At 41.9% G+C, this 16396-nt stretch overlaps 1 protein-coding gene across 7 annotated transcripts in view; it reads left to right on the top strand.

Moving 5' to 3' along the window:
* The first annotated feature begins 2463 nt into the window (after positions 1–2463).
* LOC100120428 (bumetanide-sensitive sodium-(potassium)-chloride cotransporter) overlaps positions 2464–16396 on the top strand; it is a 27093-nt gene continuing 13160 nt past the window's right edge. Inside the window, exons 1-4 of one of the 7 annotated variants that reach the window (XM_031921148.2) lie at positions 2464–2576; positions 2640–2711; positions 14542–14688; positions 15690–15750. In XM_031921148.2, the coding sequence (XP_031777008.1) occupies positions 14549–14688; positions 15690–15750 (201 nt within the window). In that variant the 5' untranslated portion in view covers positions 2464–2576; positions 2640–2711; positions 14542–14548. Of the gene's footprint in view, positions 2712–4353; positions 4524–4793; positions 5008–6525; positions 6826–9414; positions 10336–14541; positions 14689–15689; positions 15751–16396 lie in introns of those variants that run through there. The other 6 variants (XM_008216985.4, XM_008216986.4, XM_016981054.3 and 3 more) reach the window with 6 other exon arrangements.

Genomic DNA, 16396 nt, shown 5'->3' with positions numbered 1-16396 from the left:
TCGCGATCGAATCTGTGACGATTATGCGACTTATGTCATAAGGATGTTTATATATGTGACTTACCTTTTTGTTCGGTGAAGCTGTTTGTACTGCGTGTATTTATTTATTCTATTTTTTTAATGCCTTGTAGGAAAAATCAAAACTTTTTCGACTATAGACAAATTCGTATAAATTTAACGTAAAAGTGAAACGTCAATAAAAGTCGATAAATTTTTCCAAGAATCGTCACCCAATTCCAGCAGCGCCTAATACAAAATTCTCTAAACACACATCATCAATCACTCAACGAGCGAATCATCCGCATAAAAACTCAAATTAACCCATCAGCTCTCTCTCTCTCTCTCAAACTAAACTCGGAAAACAATTAATTATCCCAGCGCCTGCAGCCATAATTACCATTAATCTAATTACTTTCGCGCCTCGCGATTCCTATCGGCTAAATTCATACTGACATAAGGAATCAAGATCACCCATTTAATATCGAGCGCGATCTTCTCCGCGGCGGGAATTAGAAAAGTCAAACAAAATCGAATCATTTTTATCCTTCGCATCGCTAGCCTACTCCGATTCGATTATCGAATTATAACGAGACGTTCGCTGAATCGTAAATAATCGTCACGTAAGATTATCGCTGATTTTATCGCGGGAAAAACGGGACGCGCTTCGGAAAATATTATGTCTTACCCTCGTAAAAAATTAACGGTTGAAATTCGTTAAAAAGTTAAGTTTAATTGGCCAGTTTTATCAAATCTTAATGTGAAAACATTAATTAAAATATTGCTAATATTTTAGTGATGCGTATCTACAATACCACATCAGTATTATTAAGTTAAAAATTGTTTTTCCCGTTTTTTGGCATTAAAACGTATATATGTCTTATTACGAATATTTGGATTTTTTACGATTGTAACGTATTTTTCTACAATTTTTGGATTGTAACAGTCATTTGACAAATTTCAAGCAAAAGTTTCGTTTTATCATGAGTTAATGCGTCATATCTATGCATTTATAACGGTTAAACGCTTGTTTAGTTAAATCGTTAACCACAACTTAGCTAAGTCTCTTAAAACTTAGCTTATTAACCGTTAATATTTCTACCAAGGTATATGTATACAATATATGCGCGCACTTATTATTGCGAAATTTTAGTGCTCTTATAGGCTTCATTCACGAGTAGGGTATATATAGGTGATAAAAAGCGGTAATAGTGTATGAGATCATTTTTTACGAGAGTAGCTCAGCAGAAGTGAATGAAATCTCGGCTTTAATATTCGTACTGTTATTATTACGCGCACCGTTTACGTAAATGAGACGCGTTATATTTGGCGTTTGTCCGATGTGTTCTGGTTTATGGGCAAATATGAGTACAAGCTGATGATGTTTGTAAAAATAAACGGAAGAACCAAAGAGATTGAGGTGGTATTTATATAGAAATTAGTAGAGTTAAAAATTTCAACGGTATATATACATGTATATTTGAGTTGGCAGAGCGATTGCACGCATATTGTCGTGTATGCTTACAAAACGGAGAGAAATCAGAACTTTACTCTATTAAAACGACGCAATATTGATATTATCTTTAGCGAGATTAGGTTCAAGGTGAAGTAAACAATGTATAGAGATGTTGCTACTTTGTAGTATACGTGCAAGATATAATTTTCAAGTCATAACGCCTTTGTTTCTTTACTTTTTTTTTATAGCTAAATGCAATATACTTTTACAGCTTTTTCAAAAATGGATACAGATAAGTTAACGAAATTCTTGAAAAAAAGTAGTTCAAATTCCTCATAGCACACGACGTGAAATAAAAATAAAAAAAAAAAGCCAAATATCACAACATTCCCCCGCGAATGTCAAACATCTTCATATAAACATAGACATTCCAAAGCGTGTCCAACACGCGATGTATGTATATACAGCGATTTCTCGAGCAATTAGCAGTCCCTCGTTCAATAAATCAGTCAAACATATACCGTTGCCGTTCACCTCTCGCAACGCCGGCGCTTCAGGAACGACGCCAAGTTCTTGCTCACGTCGCAAGCTCGCAAGCTCTCTTTCTCTACATCCACACATCGGAACCGATTGTCATTCGCGCGTATATCTATATATACCTGACGGTACTTTTCACTGACTCACATTCTAACTCATGACTGACTGGAAGCTCTGATCCCGGGGGATAAACAAACGTCGTTTCCCCGAAAGCTCCCGAGTCAGTCACACAATATAAAATGCTCACGTGTACACCACCTTTTCTTCTTCTTCTTCTTCTTCTTCTTCTTCTCCTCGACGATCGTAAACTATACAGCTGATACGAGAGCCAATGGGATGTCTCGGCTGCACCCGCGGGGTTAACTAACTCAATACAGTCGCGGCTGAGGCGATTCGTGTATATAGAGCGACGCAACTCATCGTGTCGTCTCCCGCTATAAATGTCCGATTTGGTGAGGACGACGGCTTAGTGATTTTGCGGCGATGATGCCGCGCTGAACTCTGATGAAATAATTTTTAATTTTTTTTTTCCTTCAAAAGTTTGGGATTTTTAATAATCGACTTTTTGACTCGTCTGACATTCGAGGTATATACTTTTGGCGTATCCTATACGTTTGGCTAGAGAGTGGAAAGAGGATTGAAATTTCAGCGGAGGAGTAAGAGCAAGTCAACAGGTGGTTCTCCGCGGGTAGCACAGCGGCTGTACGCGGAATCGTGGGCGGTGAGGATTGAAATTTGTACTTCTTTCTTTTACAAATTATGTCTCATTGGAGAAATATCTTGCTGATTCGATATTTTTTTTTTTATGAAACGATTATTGACTGTTACGTAATATCAATGCAGACACACTTGTCAAAGCGACCCTTTAAATCTCTGCACTCGTCGCAATGAATAATAATCGAAGAAACGAGCACAAATTCAAATCGGCCTCTTGCGAAATACTCACTGCATATCAGGGCCGTAATCTCTTCACAAACGGGTGGTGGACTTATTTCTTCATTTTTGGCGACGACAATATACGACCATAACATAACGTTATACACAGTGTATATAGTAGCGCGACAATTTTTTTTTCTCCAATTCTTCAGTGGTTAGCGCTACTTATTACGTATGCACAGTATCGTGGAAGTGCGCTTAGGTAATTTCAGGTAATTTTTCTTGCACTCGCGTCGCACGTGGAAGGATTCGGTTAAAAGGTCGATAATTGGTTTCCGCGTTCGCGTTTGTCCGCTAGGAGTTTGCTCTAAGTGTTAGAGACGCTAAAAGTTTTGACGTTTGAAACTTAATTGGAACAGGTATGTCTGCATGGATGTATCGGGCAAATGCGATTGATTCGATGCTTGCGTAATTTTTTTTTTTCCAACTAACAATGGAAACGAATAGTATTCGAAAGTAAAAAAATCTAGCTATACAATAAGCCGATTGAGGAAAAAGTATAGAATACATCGGGAAATTCGGAAAAATTTGCGTAACCGTTTAACAATTCTTAGGATAAACAGTGACTAACGATCCTAATTTAGCGGTTCCACAATTCCAAAACGTGAACAGACGTAAACAAAGCTAGTCAGAATTTCATAATCATATTCGTCGGTCTACAATGTCAATATCTGATTAGCGCATTCCAATTTTTCGAATACCTGTTAGACACTGCGGCGTCTCGTGATATATGGCGGCAAAGCCAAGTTCATTCGAGACACAGTCTCCGAGCGATGAATAATGCCCTAATCTTATCCGTTATACAGTTTGAACAGCGATAAGCCTTTTAAAGCGGATAATAATTTGCAATTTCCCGCTCGCTCGAATATTTATGCTCTATTATATCCGCTATTTAAATAGGCACATGTGAAAATATCGCGGCGGGCTAATGGATTATTATACAAAATTCGTTCGGGCGTATCTATTATCTTCTTGTGAACTTTTGTTCGACATCCTTATCGGCTCGATAGTGGATCTACGAATTTAATTTAATTAGATGCGGTGTCGGTTATATCGAAACATGATTTTATTTTTCAAGAAACCTTGTTACAACTTTGTCAGTTTTTAACAATGGTAACCCAGTAGGATACCACCATGACTCGAAGGTATGACATCGAATCAGAATAAACAACAGAGACGAAATTTTGGATAAAATTCAAAATACACGAACCAAATGAAAATTCCGATCATCAAATGAAATTCCGGTCACACACGATCAAACGCAATCGTCCTCCCCGAAACCCTACATACATCCCCACCCCGACTGCGCAAACAAAAAATAAAGTAAAAACGCAAAGAGGCGCGTCGATCGTCTTATCGAATCCGCGTCACGGTAGCGACACCTAATTCTCTCCCTCTCTTTTTCTCGCCCTTCCCTCGTCTGCATCAGATCAGGTGTTCGGCTCTCACGAGTCGGTATAAACCGGCGCGCGGACGTTCGAATGTTAATAGTCGCAGCTTGCGCTCTTCTCTATCGTCCACTGAGTTTAAACTTATGGACTATTGTATACCTGTATGGTCAGTGGACGGATTATAATTCAACAAGTGGTTTATTAGTGTATGTGAGGAACGATTTTTTTTTACTCTTCGTTGTTGTGTATGGGGTATACTGATGAAGTTTTCAATTGAAAGATTTCAATTATACAACGCTACTTAATGTAACAATCGTCACAGTTTTTTTTTTTAAAAGCAGCAAATTATTCTAACGACTAAAGCAAAAAAGCTACACAGCTTATATAGAACAAAAAGTTACACAACAGCCAAGTCCGAGTAAAAACGTCGTTCTTCCGCAACTCTCACAATAAATATTTCTCATCGCGAATTGCAGCAGCTCCGAAATAGCCGACCATCTCTCGAAATCGCCGCGAAGTACATAAAAGACTCGACAATGTCGTGCAGAAGACAGACACTCTACATCACCTTGTAGTTGACACTATATCCTCGAAAGGACTTGGGCCGTGAGCGATTACAAAGGCAAAATTTATTTCGTGCATATCAACGCAGGACGTCAAAATGAAGCGCAAACTGTCCTCGATATTCAGGTGAATAGATATTTTTTGTTTGTTATTGTTTGCGAGTTACTGTACATACATCAGGTGTCGCGCGCGCCGATCTTGCGGAAACGCCAGACGTATATAGATAAGAATTAGTTCGAACCGGTATATGTATTTATCATCGGTATAATCGGTTTGTTTCTCAACCTTTTTTTCACGAGCTCTATATAAACGCATCGCGGGAATTCCAGCGATTACATTGTGTAGCTGCGACGATAAAAAGATAAATTTCAATCCACGTCAAATACGCGCGCGCGTTATACTGCTGGAATAAGTTCATACGGTTTACGTAATGCGCCGCGCGTCGCGAAGATTAAGGAAAAGCATCATCATCCGCCCGGGACCGATAACGATTTTTCCCGCGGAGACACGCACACGTCGTCCGAAAACAGTGCGTGTCTGTAACTTTATTAAAAAACTTCATAATCCTAGCGTCGATTTATAAAATCCTTATAACGGAAGGAAGGAAGAAAAAAACGGAACTGTATAGACAGACACGTCGTAATAATCCTCGTATACGAGACGCGCGCCGTCCCTCGATAATCCCTCGACGAAAGTTTGAGCGAGACCGAGCAAAATCCCATTTCCGGACAATCTCGCGCGATCGGAATCCCGATGGACGATGTGTATATAGACGCGTTAGTTTTTTCGCCGTCGTCACCCGAGAGGGATGGAACTGGTCCGATGGGCTATCGCTGGCGTTTTACGGTAATTACACTAAAGAGAGAGAGAGAGAGAGAGAGAGAGAGAGAGAGAGAGAGAGAGAGAGAGAGAGAGAGAGAGAGAGAGAGAACTAGTTTTTTAATGTATAACGTAGAGGCTGTGCGTATTGTTTGGTTGATAATAAGCGCAGAAGGTTTTCTTTCACTGCTGAAAAAGTAGGTAAGAGTCGTCGTGGTCAGTGACCGCTGGTGTATGAGGCGGAATGATAAATCACGAGCTCAAGTGATACCCTCGAGGAGATTCATTATTTAACGGCTTAAACTTGTCCTGCGCTGCGTTATTTGCTATAAACGTTGCTTCTTTTCCTGCTTCTTTTTATTTAAGAATACTCCTAAAGAGAATAACCGCAATGACCTCGCTCGTTGTTAATTTTCAAATCATTTTCTATAAAAATCGAACTCACAGCAACTGCCTTATAACAAACAGTCCAATATAGCAAATCACGTCCATCGTATAATCCAAGCCCCACTGCAAGAACAAAGAATCGCATATAAAAAACCGATCGCATTGCACACACCTCGACTCTGAAAAGCAGAAAAAAGCTCTCGTCGTCGCTTCCCTCACCACAAAGCTCATCGAGAAGCTTATACGCGTGACCTTAGCGTTTTTACACATCACCCCCACCTCTCCCCTGGGTGAACAAAAAAAAAAAAAAAAAAAAGAGGCGAAGCACAGCACCGTAGACCGCGGCATCGGCGCATGTGCGAACGGGGCGCGCTCGCAGAGAGCCAGGAAGGAAGGAACACTGTATATGCGTTATACGCCGCGGACTCGCTCTCGGGATGAAGCTTCAGTCGTTGCGCGACCGGCCATCTGATAGTCCCGTGCGAGCTTTCACTGTATAGATATAGACGAGCGTTGTGTACACACGCACGCACATACACACACACATATAGATTGTATATCAGAGTCGCGAGCGGTGAGGTGTGTATATACGTATATGTAGTTTTTGGTGAAAACAGGTGGAAGTATAACACATACAAGGGACATTATACACGTACGATCTACATATGATCCGAGGGTCGACTCTAGCTGCTGGTCTCACCTGACGCCTATCCGGTTTCACCGTCGCGCGAGCGCCTGGTAAGGCTTATGTGATTTAAGGGATGATTATACGAATGAGCTCGAGTTGGGAAGATAATTGCCCTGATCGATATGGATCGTAGTGAAAAGTTTCGCTGTTGGTCGGTTACGTATCGCGATCAATCTCGGCATCGGGTCGACTTTATTTTTTTTTTTCATTTTAATATACTTACGAAATCGAAAGCAAACTCTCGTGGTCGCGCGGGGGGAGAAAAAGATGTAGGCAATCGCGTTAAGTATAGCAACTTCAACAGCCTGCGTATAATCTACTTAGCCGAAGTAGGAGCGGAAACTTGAAAATTCATGCAAACCCACGAGCGAAAATTCGTCTCTGGTGCTGCTTGATAAAACTGCTTCTACACCGAGACCGCATATCAACAAGTTGTAATGAACGCTCGAGTTTTTTGAAAGTGAGCCGAGGCTCTATATATTTTCTACGATATGATTTCTCAAACGGATTCAAATCCTCTTTGCTGCGGTCGATAAGAAAATCGATTTTCATACACTCCTTTATAAACCATCTCGATCCGCACCGCAAACTATAAGTATAAACTGGCACATTTCGTAACCCTGCGCGCTCGTATTCTTCAAGAAAGACGTCTCCTTTCCAGCGAATCTTCATCAGCTCTTATTTTAAAATCCGATCGCATATCCCTGCACTGTACACACAGCTGATGCACTATATACACACACACACGCGAGGAAGTCGTTACAACACACGCACACACGTATATACTCTTATGTGACGTCACCGGAGCCAGTAGTCGTAGAGTGACGTCATCGCGAGGATCGTTGTAAGAAGATCGGATAGACGAAATATTTATAACGAGCGAGAGTAGAGGATAAACAGTTTTCGAATGGAGCGCAATTTCGATAATTGACGGTTAAAAATAGAAGCCTAACCGTATATGAGCGAGATTGGCTCTGTTTTTGCGCATATACACACGACGCCGTTAACCAGAGTCTCGAGTGAAAATTTAACGAGAGGCTTGATTAATCGCGTTTTATGGATAGAGCATCATCGGTTGGTGCTGCAGTGGGGAGGAGAAATCATCGAGGAAAAAATGTATAAGCGCCCTCGATCGTATTATTCCATTACGAGACGAATCTCAGTTCCATTTCCTTTGGCAAATGGTGGTGCACGGCGTGTAAGACACGAGCGGGAAAACAATGCGCGTGTGGGAGTATGTGTATAGCTTCTTTTTTTTTTCATTTGCGCGCGATCCTTTTATCTCTGTTTTCCGCCGGAAAGAAGATCGTAAATTTTGACGCTGAATCGGTTGGATTTCGTTACCGATTGTTTTCCGTGTACAACGAAAGAAACGACTATCAGTTCTATAGCGATCTACATCCGAACGTTATACTCGACTATGTGATTCCTTTAGAGTCGCTGCGGAGCATAAAAGATCGAGTGGTTCGAGCCAAAGGGAAATCAGATAATTTTTACGCGCGACCGTTAAACCCGCGGTGTAGAATCATTTTTAGCAGCGGTTTTATTGACTTTCGAATTATCTGCCGGCTATGTTGCATTATACTCGCCTCTCGCCTCCTGATGCCTCTGTGTACATATAGAGTTTCAGAAGTATAATATCCACACGAGTCTGTATGGTCTGCAAAATCTCGGAATTAACAATACCGCTCCGACACTCCTCCGGGGTTTTGTCTAATCAGAATAATTCTTTCGCCGAATCGAGTGGCACGTGTGCATCGGCTCTTATGAAAGCGCGATGTTATAAAATCGAGCTATCGTCGAGTTATTATTTTTTCATCTTACTCGATCGAAAAGCAGAACGAGTGTCTCGAACACACTGGAGAAACCAATTCGGTTCGCTGTATCACGAGCATCAGCTATACTAGCGTCGATTAAAAAGGTCGCCTGACCAAAGCCGGCACTTATCTACTTAACTGCTCTCGGCAAAAAGTCGCCGGAAGACGATCAATCGAAGTGTTTAAGCGCCGATTCCGTCAGCGGTATATAAGGATCGGGAGAGCTGAGAAGGCGCGAAAAAAGCGCAGCCCGCAAGCTCGCTTAAACGCACGAGGCGCCTAAATACACAGAGTTTTCAGTGCCAAGGTTGCGCCGAGAGTCGAAAAGTAATCAGCCGCCCACGAGAGCTTGTGAGGATTTTTTGGGAAAATATACTGTGTATAGAGCGATCGTTTAATATGTTAGGTTTTTTGGCGTGTATTATTGAAAAGTGCGCGTAAAAACGCGGAAAAGATTCCCAGCAGCGATACGAAAGTTGAGCTTTCACAAATATTTCCAATTTTTTCTCCCATACCCGCAAAGTTCCGACAGTTTATGCTTCGGCATAATAAACGCTCCAGCGAAAAGTTCTCAAGTACACTATACACAACGCGATTCATATATCGCCTCACGATTATATTTAAAACAGCGAATTAAAATATTCTCTCGGTCAATATTGTGACTAAAATTTCAATCCTTTGACTCATAGCAGCGAATTCCACAAATATAATATTTGGAAAGCCCACCGGGCGAAGCGCACAAAGTGTATGATTCGCGTATATAATTCAAAAGTATATATATACACACACACACACACACAAACGCCTCCGAAAAAACAGTGCCAGGCAACATTTGATTTACAAGGAAAACTGACGAGTAGCATTTCGGAAATAACTCGGTGATCGCTTCATCAATCGCACAGCCCTCTCCAATTCGATATTAATAATCGAGCCCCGAGTATTTCTCCTTGGCCGCGGGAAAGCAAAACTCGCGCGGATTTATTTGAATTGCCCGCGCATGCAGCCGGAAGAGCAAAGTCAATATAAGTGAGAAAGATCATATGGACGAGTAGGGACGTCGGTGTATAGAACGTTTTGTGTATTATACTGTGTGTGTGTGTGTGTGTGTATTGTACAGCGTAGTAGATAAGGGTAATTAGGACTATTTTATTATTTTCGGCTGTTATTAGGTAGAGCGATGGAAAAGTGGAATATTCTCTGTTTTTCTCGCAAGGTCGATTATGTTTACAGGGCATATTATAAAAATGACGTGTGCATATGTGTGCCGAGCGATGACTGCCGTGAAAACGCGATAAAGAAAAATAGGCCTTATCTGAGGATCTATGCCCTCTATAGAGACGACGTGTGTGTAATATATATATATATAACGTTGAGGTATCATGAACGGAGCTATCATTCGCGATCGGGACGCGACTCTCGAGTGTTTATATACGTCAACCTGCGAAATGATTTTTCGAGTACATTATACAAAGTGATGAGCAAAGTGACTCGGCAGAGGGAAAAAATTGAGCAGAACCTCGACGAATCGAGAACAATATCCGCGAAAAGTCTCGAGATCGGCATCACAAAATAAGTCTCTCTCTCTCTCGTGACGTCGATAAAAACAAATACGCGCGGTTGAAAGAAAAGAAGAAGAAGAAGAGCCGATGCCGAGCAGATAAGATCGAGCTCGGCGATAAGAGAGCCCCTGGATAACTGGATAAGACACGTGAATTCCAGCTTTTACCGGATACAACCGAATCCGTGAGTTATACAGTCGTGTATTACCCGCTAATACGTCTGCTTCTAGAGGCAGGTATGTTTACAGCTGATGGAGGTCGCCTCACACGTGCACGTGTGCGCTTGAGATTATATACCTGCGATTATGCTTTTGTATAGAATCGGGTTTTATTAAGAGGAGTAAATATTGCAATATCGTTTCGGGTGACGTCGCGGTGTGATGGACTACCTAATAAAAAGCTGAATCTGTCGAGGCGAATGTACCCGAATTGGCAGAGAGTCAAGTGAAAGTTTTGACTTGTTGCGCTCGCGCGGATGAGTAAATGTAATAAGGCGATGGATCCGAAACGTATAGGTAGTTTGTCGGGCATTGTTTTAGGCTTGCTCTCTATATATATATATATATATATATATAGTACTCGAATCGATGATACATTAATTTCGTCAATTTTCAAAAAACCCAAAACCAGCTGACAGTAATCTCACGACCTTGCTCCTCGCCCATCAGTTCGCTGCACACAAATACAAACCGCGAATATCCCCTCCTCCCCGGAATTCCAAAGGCAAATGTACTTTTTGGCAAGTCGTCAAAAGATCGCCGCGGTGGAATCTTTCGGAGCTTAATCATACGTTCTCGATTTTCCGGAGCCTCACACACACACACACACAGAAAGAGGAAATGCCGAGGAAGCGATCTCTTGTCGTCGGCGCGCTGTTACGTGGGCTATTAATACACGCGCGGAATTTCATTCACACGTTTCTCTCCTGCAGTTTTCGGAGAATCGCATGAATAATTCGTATTTTTGTAGCTTGTGCACGAGTGAAAGAATGAGCGATTTAAATTTAGTGAAAACGATTCGCTTACACTGATACACAAGCGGCAATTTACGTCGCCCTTCCCCGATAAATCACTGCCTTTTTTTTCCGGGTTGGGGAGGAGGATGATTTAGGCGAACTTGCACGCATTAAGCAGCTTTTTTATATATATATACATATCGCCTTACCTCGCGGCAATTAAACTAATTTACATCCTTTCCGCGCTCGACTTTATCGCTATTCGTAAGTAATCGTTATGCCAAATAATAAATCACAACGTTGCGCGATTGGCGCTTGTTAAGCTGCGAGGAATAAAAAATAAAAGACGTCTCAATTTTTCCAGACTCTCTATACTCGAGAATAGCCCCCCTCGGGAGGGACCTTGAAGGAAACTCCGAATTTTCTCTCCCAATCGCTCATTACTATTCCCGATCCTAATCCCGACCCCCCGACGACTCTTCTGCCCCTTCCCCTAATACACGCGACCCAATTACGCCAAGAGAGCAAAGAAATTCTTCTTCTTCATCTCCGCCTCCGCATCTCTCTGCCTCTTTTGAAGCCTCGGCCTAAATATGCGCGCAGATTCCAAACGCGTGTTTACGAGAGAGGAGAGCATGCTGCTGCTGTGCGCCGCGTCGACAATATTTATAGGCCGGATGTGTGCTGTATGTATGATTGACCGGTTGAGCCGATATATTTTGCATGAATTTTTAGCGGACGTATAATCGTTTGATTGTTCGAACGCGAGGTGAAGATTAAAAGTTGTGATAATTGCTTTGATTTCTTAAAGCGCGCGTAATAAAACAGTTTTTATTTATTGTCGGGATTTCCCTAAGCGACGAGTGATAAGAAATACGGCGGCGTGTCGTGTTTAAATTTTTATGAGCTCTTGCTCGAAAATCCTCGATTTGCCCAACCTTTATATTTTAAGCTTTATTTGATTTTTAATTATATAATTGCGATAAAATCAATACAGTCCTTGGATAATATAAAAATTTTCTCATAACTCCGCTAAAACTGGCCTATAGTAAACTTTTCTCACCCACAGCCTCTGACCCAAATCATATTTATTCCTCCGACTCGACGAAAATCCCACCAGCAACTCGAACAAGTTTTGATACTCCGCGCGCTTTCTTCGGCCCCTTCTTAACTCCTCGTCGCGCGTCTTGTCTCGAGTGTTTACCCTAGGGATGCCACAAACGTTATTCGTGCGTGTGTGCGCTTATCGCTGTATAGATCGTCCTCAAGGTCGCGGGGAGGTAAAATGCTGGGTGTAGTCTACTTGATTTATTTATTGCGCGGTTAAACCCCATCATACATAGCTTTATTTCGAAAAAGTTACGTATAGGCTGGTAAAGGCGATTTTTTCATTCGAATGCAAAAATTCAGCACACAAACACACTGGTGGTATGGACGAATGCGCGCATTGATTGTCCTTTTTTCTTTTTGCACGAGAACGTGAATTGTGGCGAAAATTCGGTTACTATATTACTGATTTTGCGTATTATAGTGTCCCGCGCAACGACGTGTTTTCAATTTCACCGCATCCATTCATCAAGACGTTCATCCACGGACAAGCACACTTTTCATTTGCCCCACGTGAAGCTGATCGATCTGCGCCCTTGCTTTCCCGCTACTCAGAACTCGGAATTTAAAACGCAAAAAGTATAGGCTCTACGATGTCTATCAAACAAAAAAATTTTTTTTTTTTTAAAGACACACAAGCATCTCTTTCTTCTCGGCGAGAAAAATAATAAAAAAACGGAAAAAATTAAAACATCCGTTATCACAACAACTCGGATCGAACCATAAATCATCCCCTCACCTTGGCAACCTTCGCGTCTCGCGTATTTACCCTCCGCGTCGTTCTTCCTCCTCACTTATCCGCATCTCTCTCGTGCACGAGAGCATCTCGTCGAAATCGAGCGCACGCGCTTGTTCGGCCGAAAAATCTATAATAAGACTCGGCTCTCTCTCTCGAGTGAGCGCGTCGGAGAGAGAAATTCGCGGAGTGACGAAATGCGGGATATTCAAGTTTTCGAAAGAGAGAGGTCTCGTATATAGGTTTATGTAAACTCAGAATCGCGGCTGTTTCGCAAGTTCGAAGCGGAGAGCTTTATTCGCGCGCTTTTTGACTTTTGTTGCTACGCGCGCTCGAAAGTAAAGTTTTGATACGGGTTGGCTTTTTATAGGTACGCTGCGTCATTGAATTTGTCTTCGATTTTTTTATACAATTAACGACTGTGAAAAGAGAATAATATAAGCGAAAAAAGGGCAATTTCCCGAAAACAAAACAAAAAATAATAATAATAATAATAATAACATCTTCCCCTCGACCAAACAGACGACTCATCCCTCTTAAAGCAAACTCGAACAATCTAGCATCTCTCTACTCTCGCGCGCACTTCTGCGCGTCACTCTCTTTCTATATACACAGTAAATATATATATATATATATATATATATAGTGTGACTGAAGTCCAGTCCGTCGGTGCGCATATAACATGCGCGAACGCCTCCACTGTATAGATACATGTAAACGTCATAAAGATCTGTCGGTAGCTGGGTATCGAATAATAGTGTCGAACCTTTTTGGCTATTAATATGTATTGCCCTGTTACGGGCTATGAGAGAAAGGTTCAGTCAACCGCGTCTCCTCTTCTGTGTGTGTGTGTGTGTGGGGGGGGGGGGGGTGAATAGAATTTTTGTTTCTTTCTAAAACAATATCCCCAGACTGCGGTAGTTTATAAAACAAACCGAAGATAAAATTCTGAGACTTTGCAGTGCAACATTTTTCCTCGAAGAAGTAATTTGTGTATAATACCCAGGAGCGAGTTCTAAAACGATAAACGCCATGGAGAATATCGTTATTCTCGACTCGACTGTAAGGACTTTTACAGTATATATATGTACAAATCCTAAAGTGCCCTTACGTACACCCGCGTATAACTGCAAAGCTAGAAATATTTACTCCCTCCGAGGTCCAGCGGTAAATAGCGCAAGAAACTGCATATAAGAGTATATTGCGCGCAGGAGTCGTAAAAGCGAACGACGTTACTTTAAGTGACGCAAACTTAGATTTAGAGAGACGCGTTGAGTCATATACACCTACAGCGAGAGATCGCGAGTAGTAGGTATATTGGCAGTTTGTTTATACAAATATTATATACTCTCGGGGTTTAATCAAAAGTTACACCGCGACTTTCATCAGGACTAATTATCATAGTATACAGTTTCTCGAGGAAAATTTTCATATAATTACAGTTTTAATAAAAGGCGCGAAATTATAATAATCCCAGCGAATCGACTGCGGATTAAAAAACTTTTTCGAGCTTAAAAAAAACAAAATAGTAATATTATATACGAAAGAATGCAAATAAAGAAAAAAACATAACGCGTGTGCTTGGCTTACAGAATCGGAATGGAGGGTCGGTTCCAGTCGAAAGGCGCCGAGGCGGACGGCAACAACGGCGAGCAGATCACGATGAACAGCAAGAGGCCGACGATGACGCTCAACGTCAACGGCCTCTGGGATGTCGTCCCCCGCTTGGATCACTACAGGTACCTATACACAAACTTTATATACCTATATATATATATATGCTGCGTGGGGGTGTATACAGCCGCCCTTCCTATTATCCTCGTTATTGTTATCGTCGTCTTCGGAAGAGAGTCCATACAGGCGCAAGTGTGCGAGAAATTTTGTGCTTCGAAGAGGCGTCGATCAATCTATGATAATGGAATCGAGACAAGTTTCGGGAAGCGGAGATAGTTCAATATTGACGCGCTATGGGCTTACCTGGCAGGTTTGAAGTTGAAAAGTGATTGAAAAGCTCGTGGTCGTGTATTTAAAGTAGCGAGAAATTCAATTTCATATAATATGAAGATAAAGATTGATTAATTTTTCGAATCTGATACTTTCATCGAAATAACGAAAAATAGTACACGCGCGCGCGCGCGCCTCTCAGGAGCTCTGTACGCGAAAAGTTCATTTTTCGAACAATGACACCGAGAGAGAGAGAGAGAACGAGTCAAAGGACAAACAGCCGGCGCTGAGCCGACGAGATAATATCCTTTTCCGTTTGTTCCATTATTTTCGACCTCTCCCGGGATAATCTCGATTTAATGAATTTAATGCCCTCCGGAGAGAGAGATAGAGAGGGGCGATTCATAATAATAACTTTCGGATCACGCACATACGCGTATCCTGCGCACCTTTCAGTTGATGAAAGTTATATTCACAGATTGTCTAGTGCTATAGCTGCGACTAATTGAAGTAGTACAATTATAGAGCAAATGATTTTAAGACTCACTCTACAGTCTAAGCGCGAGACATATTCGAGCCGAAAAGCAATTACGAAACTTTTCACGCGGGAGTGAATATGCAAATTACGGCGCAATTATACCGCATAAAACTCACACACCCGCCAGGTCGTAAACTAATTCTCAAATTAAAAACTTCGATAGAAAACGCATCTCCTATGCGTCTCACGAAAAAAAAAAAAAAAAAAAAAAAACAATAAATAAAAATCCTCTCACCGCAACATCTTCTCTTGTTCCAGACTGAGCAGACGCGCGAAGCGTCCATCCCTCGCCGAGCTCCACGAGGGAAACCCCGCTAAGGTAAGCGGAAGTACTCACGCACACACCATTTCTTCTTCTTCTTCTTCTTCTATACTTTCGTGCGTATACATCCAGTCCAGCTCTCGATCGATAATTCATCCACTTTCTCTCTCTTTCATACTATGCGCGTCTGCGGCGACATGACGCGACCGGACGGCGACTCGGAGTCCTCCTTTTTTCCCCGACGTCGACGGCCGTCGCGTCTAGCCGTTAAGCTTGAATTTGTTGTTTATTTCACTTATAGAAAAGAGCGACGCCTGCTTATCCCCTTGTGCGCAGATACGAGCGATGAAGCTCGAGGATTTTTTAGGGGACGAGTTGCGGTGCAGCGCAGCGTTTCAATTATTCGAAGCTTTTTCTTTAGAGAGCTCTCGCTGTAATTGCCTGCGTGGGCCGGTCGCCCTGTGTTTGACGACGAATTAAAGAGAGCCGACACGTGTCGGTAAACGAACTCAGCTCCTTCAGTTTTTCGATTCGATTATTGTTTATTCCAGGCTGTATAACGAGATTCTCGATGAGAAGAAAGCTCAGAGTAAACAGTCACGCCCATTCGCTGTAAAACGTCATCTCAAGGTCCGTATACGCGAGGAAATTAAAGAAGCATATATGATAGTCTCCGGTTGAAATCGGATCGAACCGGACTGTA

Source organism: Nasonia vitripennis, chromosome 1 (genome assembly GCF_009193385.2).
Source record: "Nasonia vitripennis strain AsymCx chromosome 1, Nvit_psr_1.1, whole genome shotgun sequence".
Taxonomy (NCBI): domain Eukaryota; kingdom Metazoa; phylum Arthropoda; class Insecta; order Hymenoptera; family Pteromalidae; genus Nasonia; species Nasonia vitripennis.
This window is presented reverse-complemented; position numbering and strand designations above follow the sequence as displayed.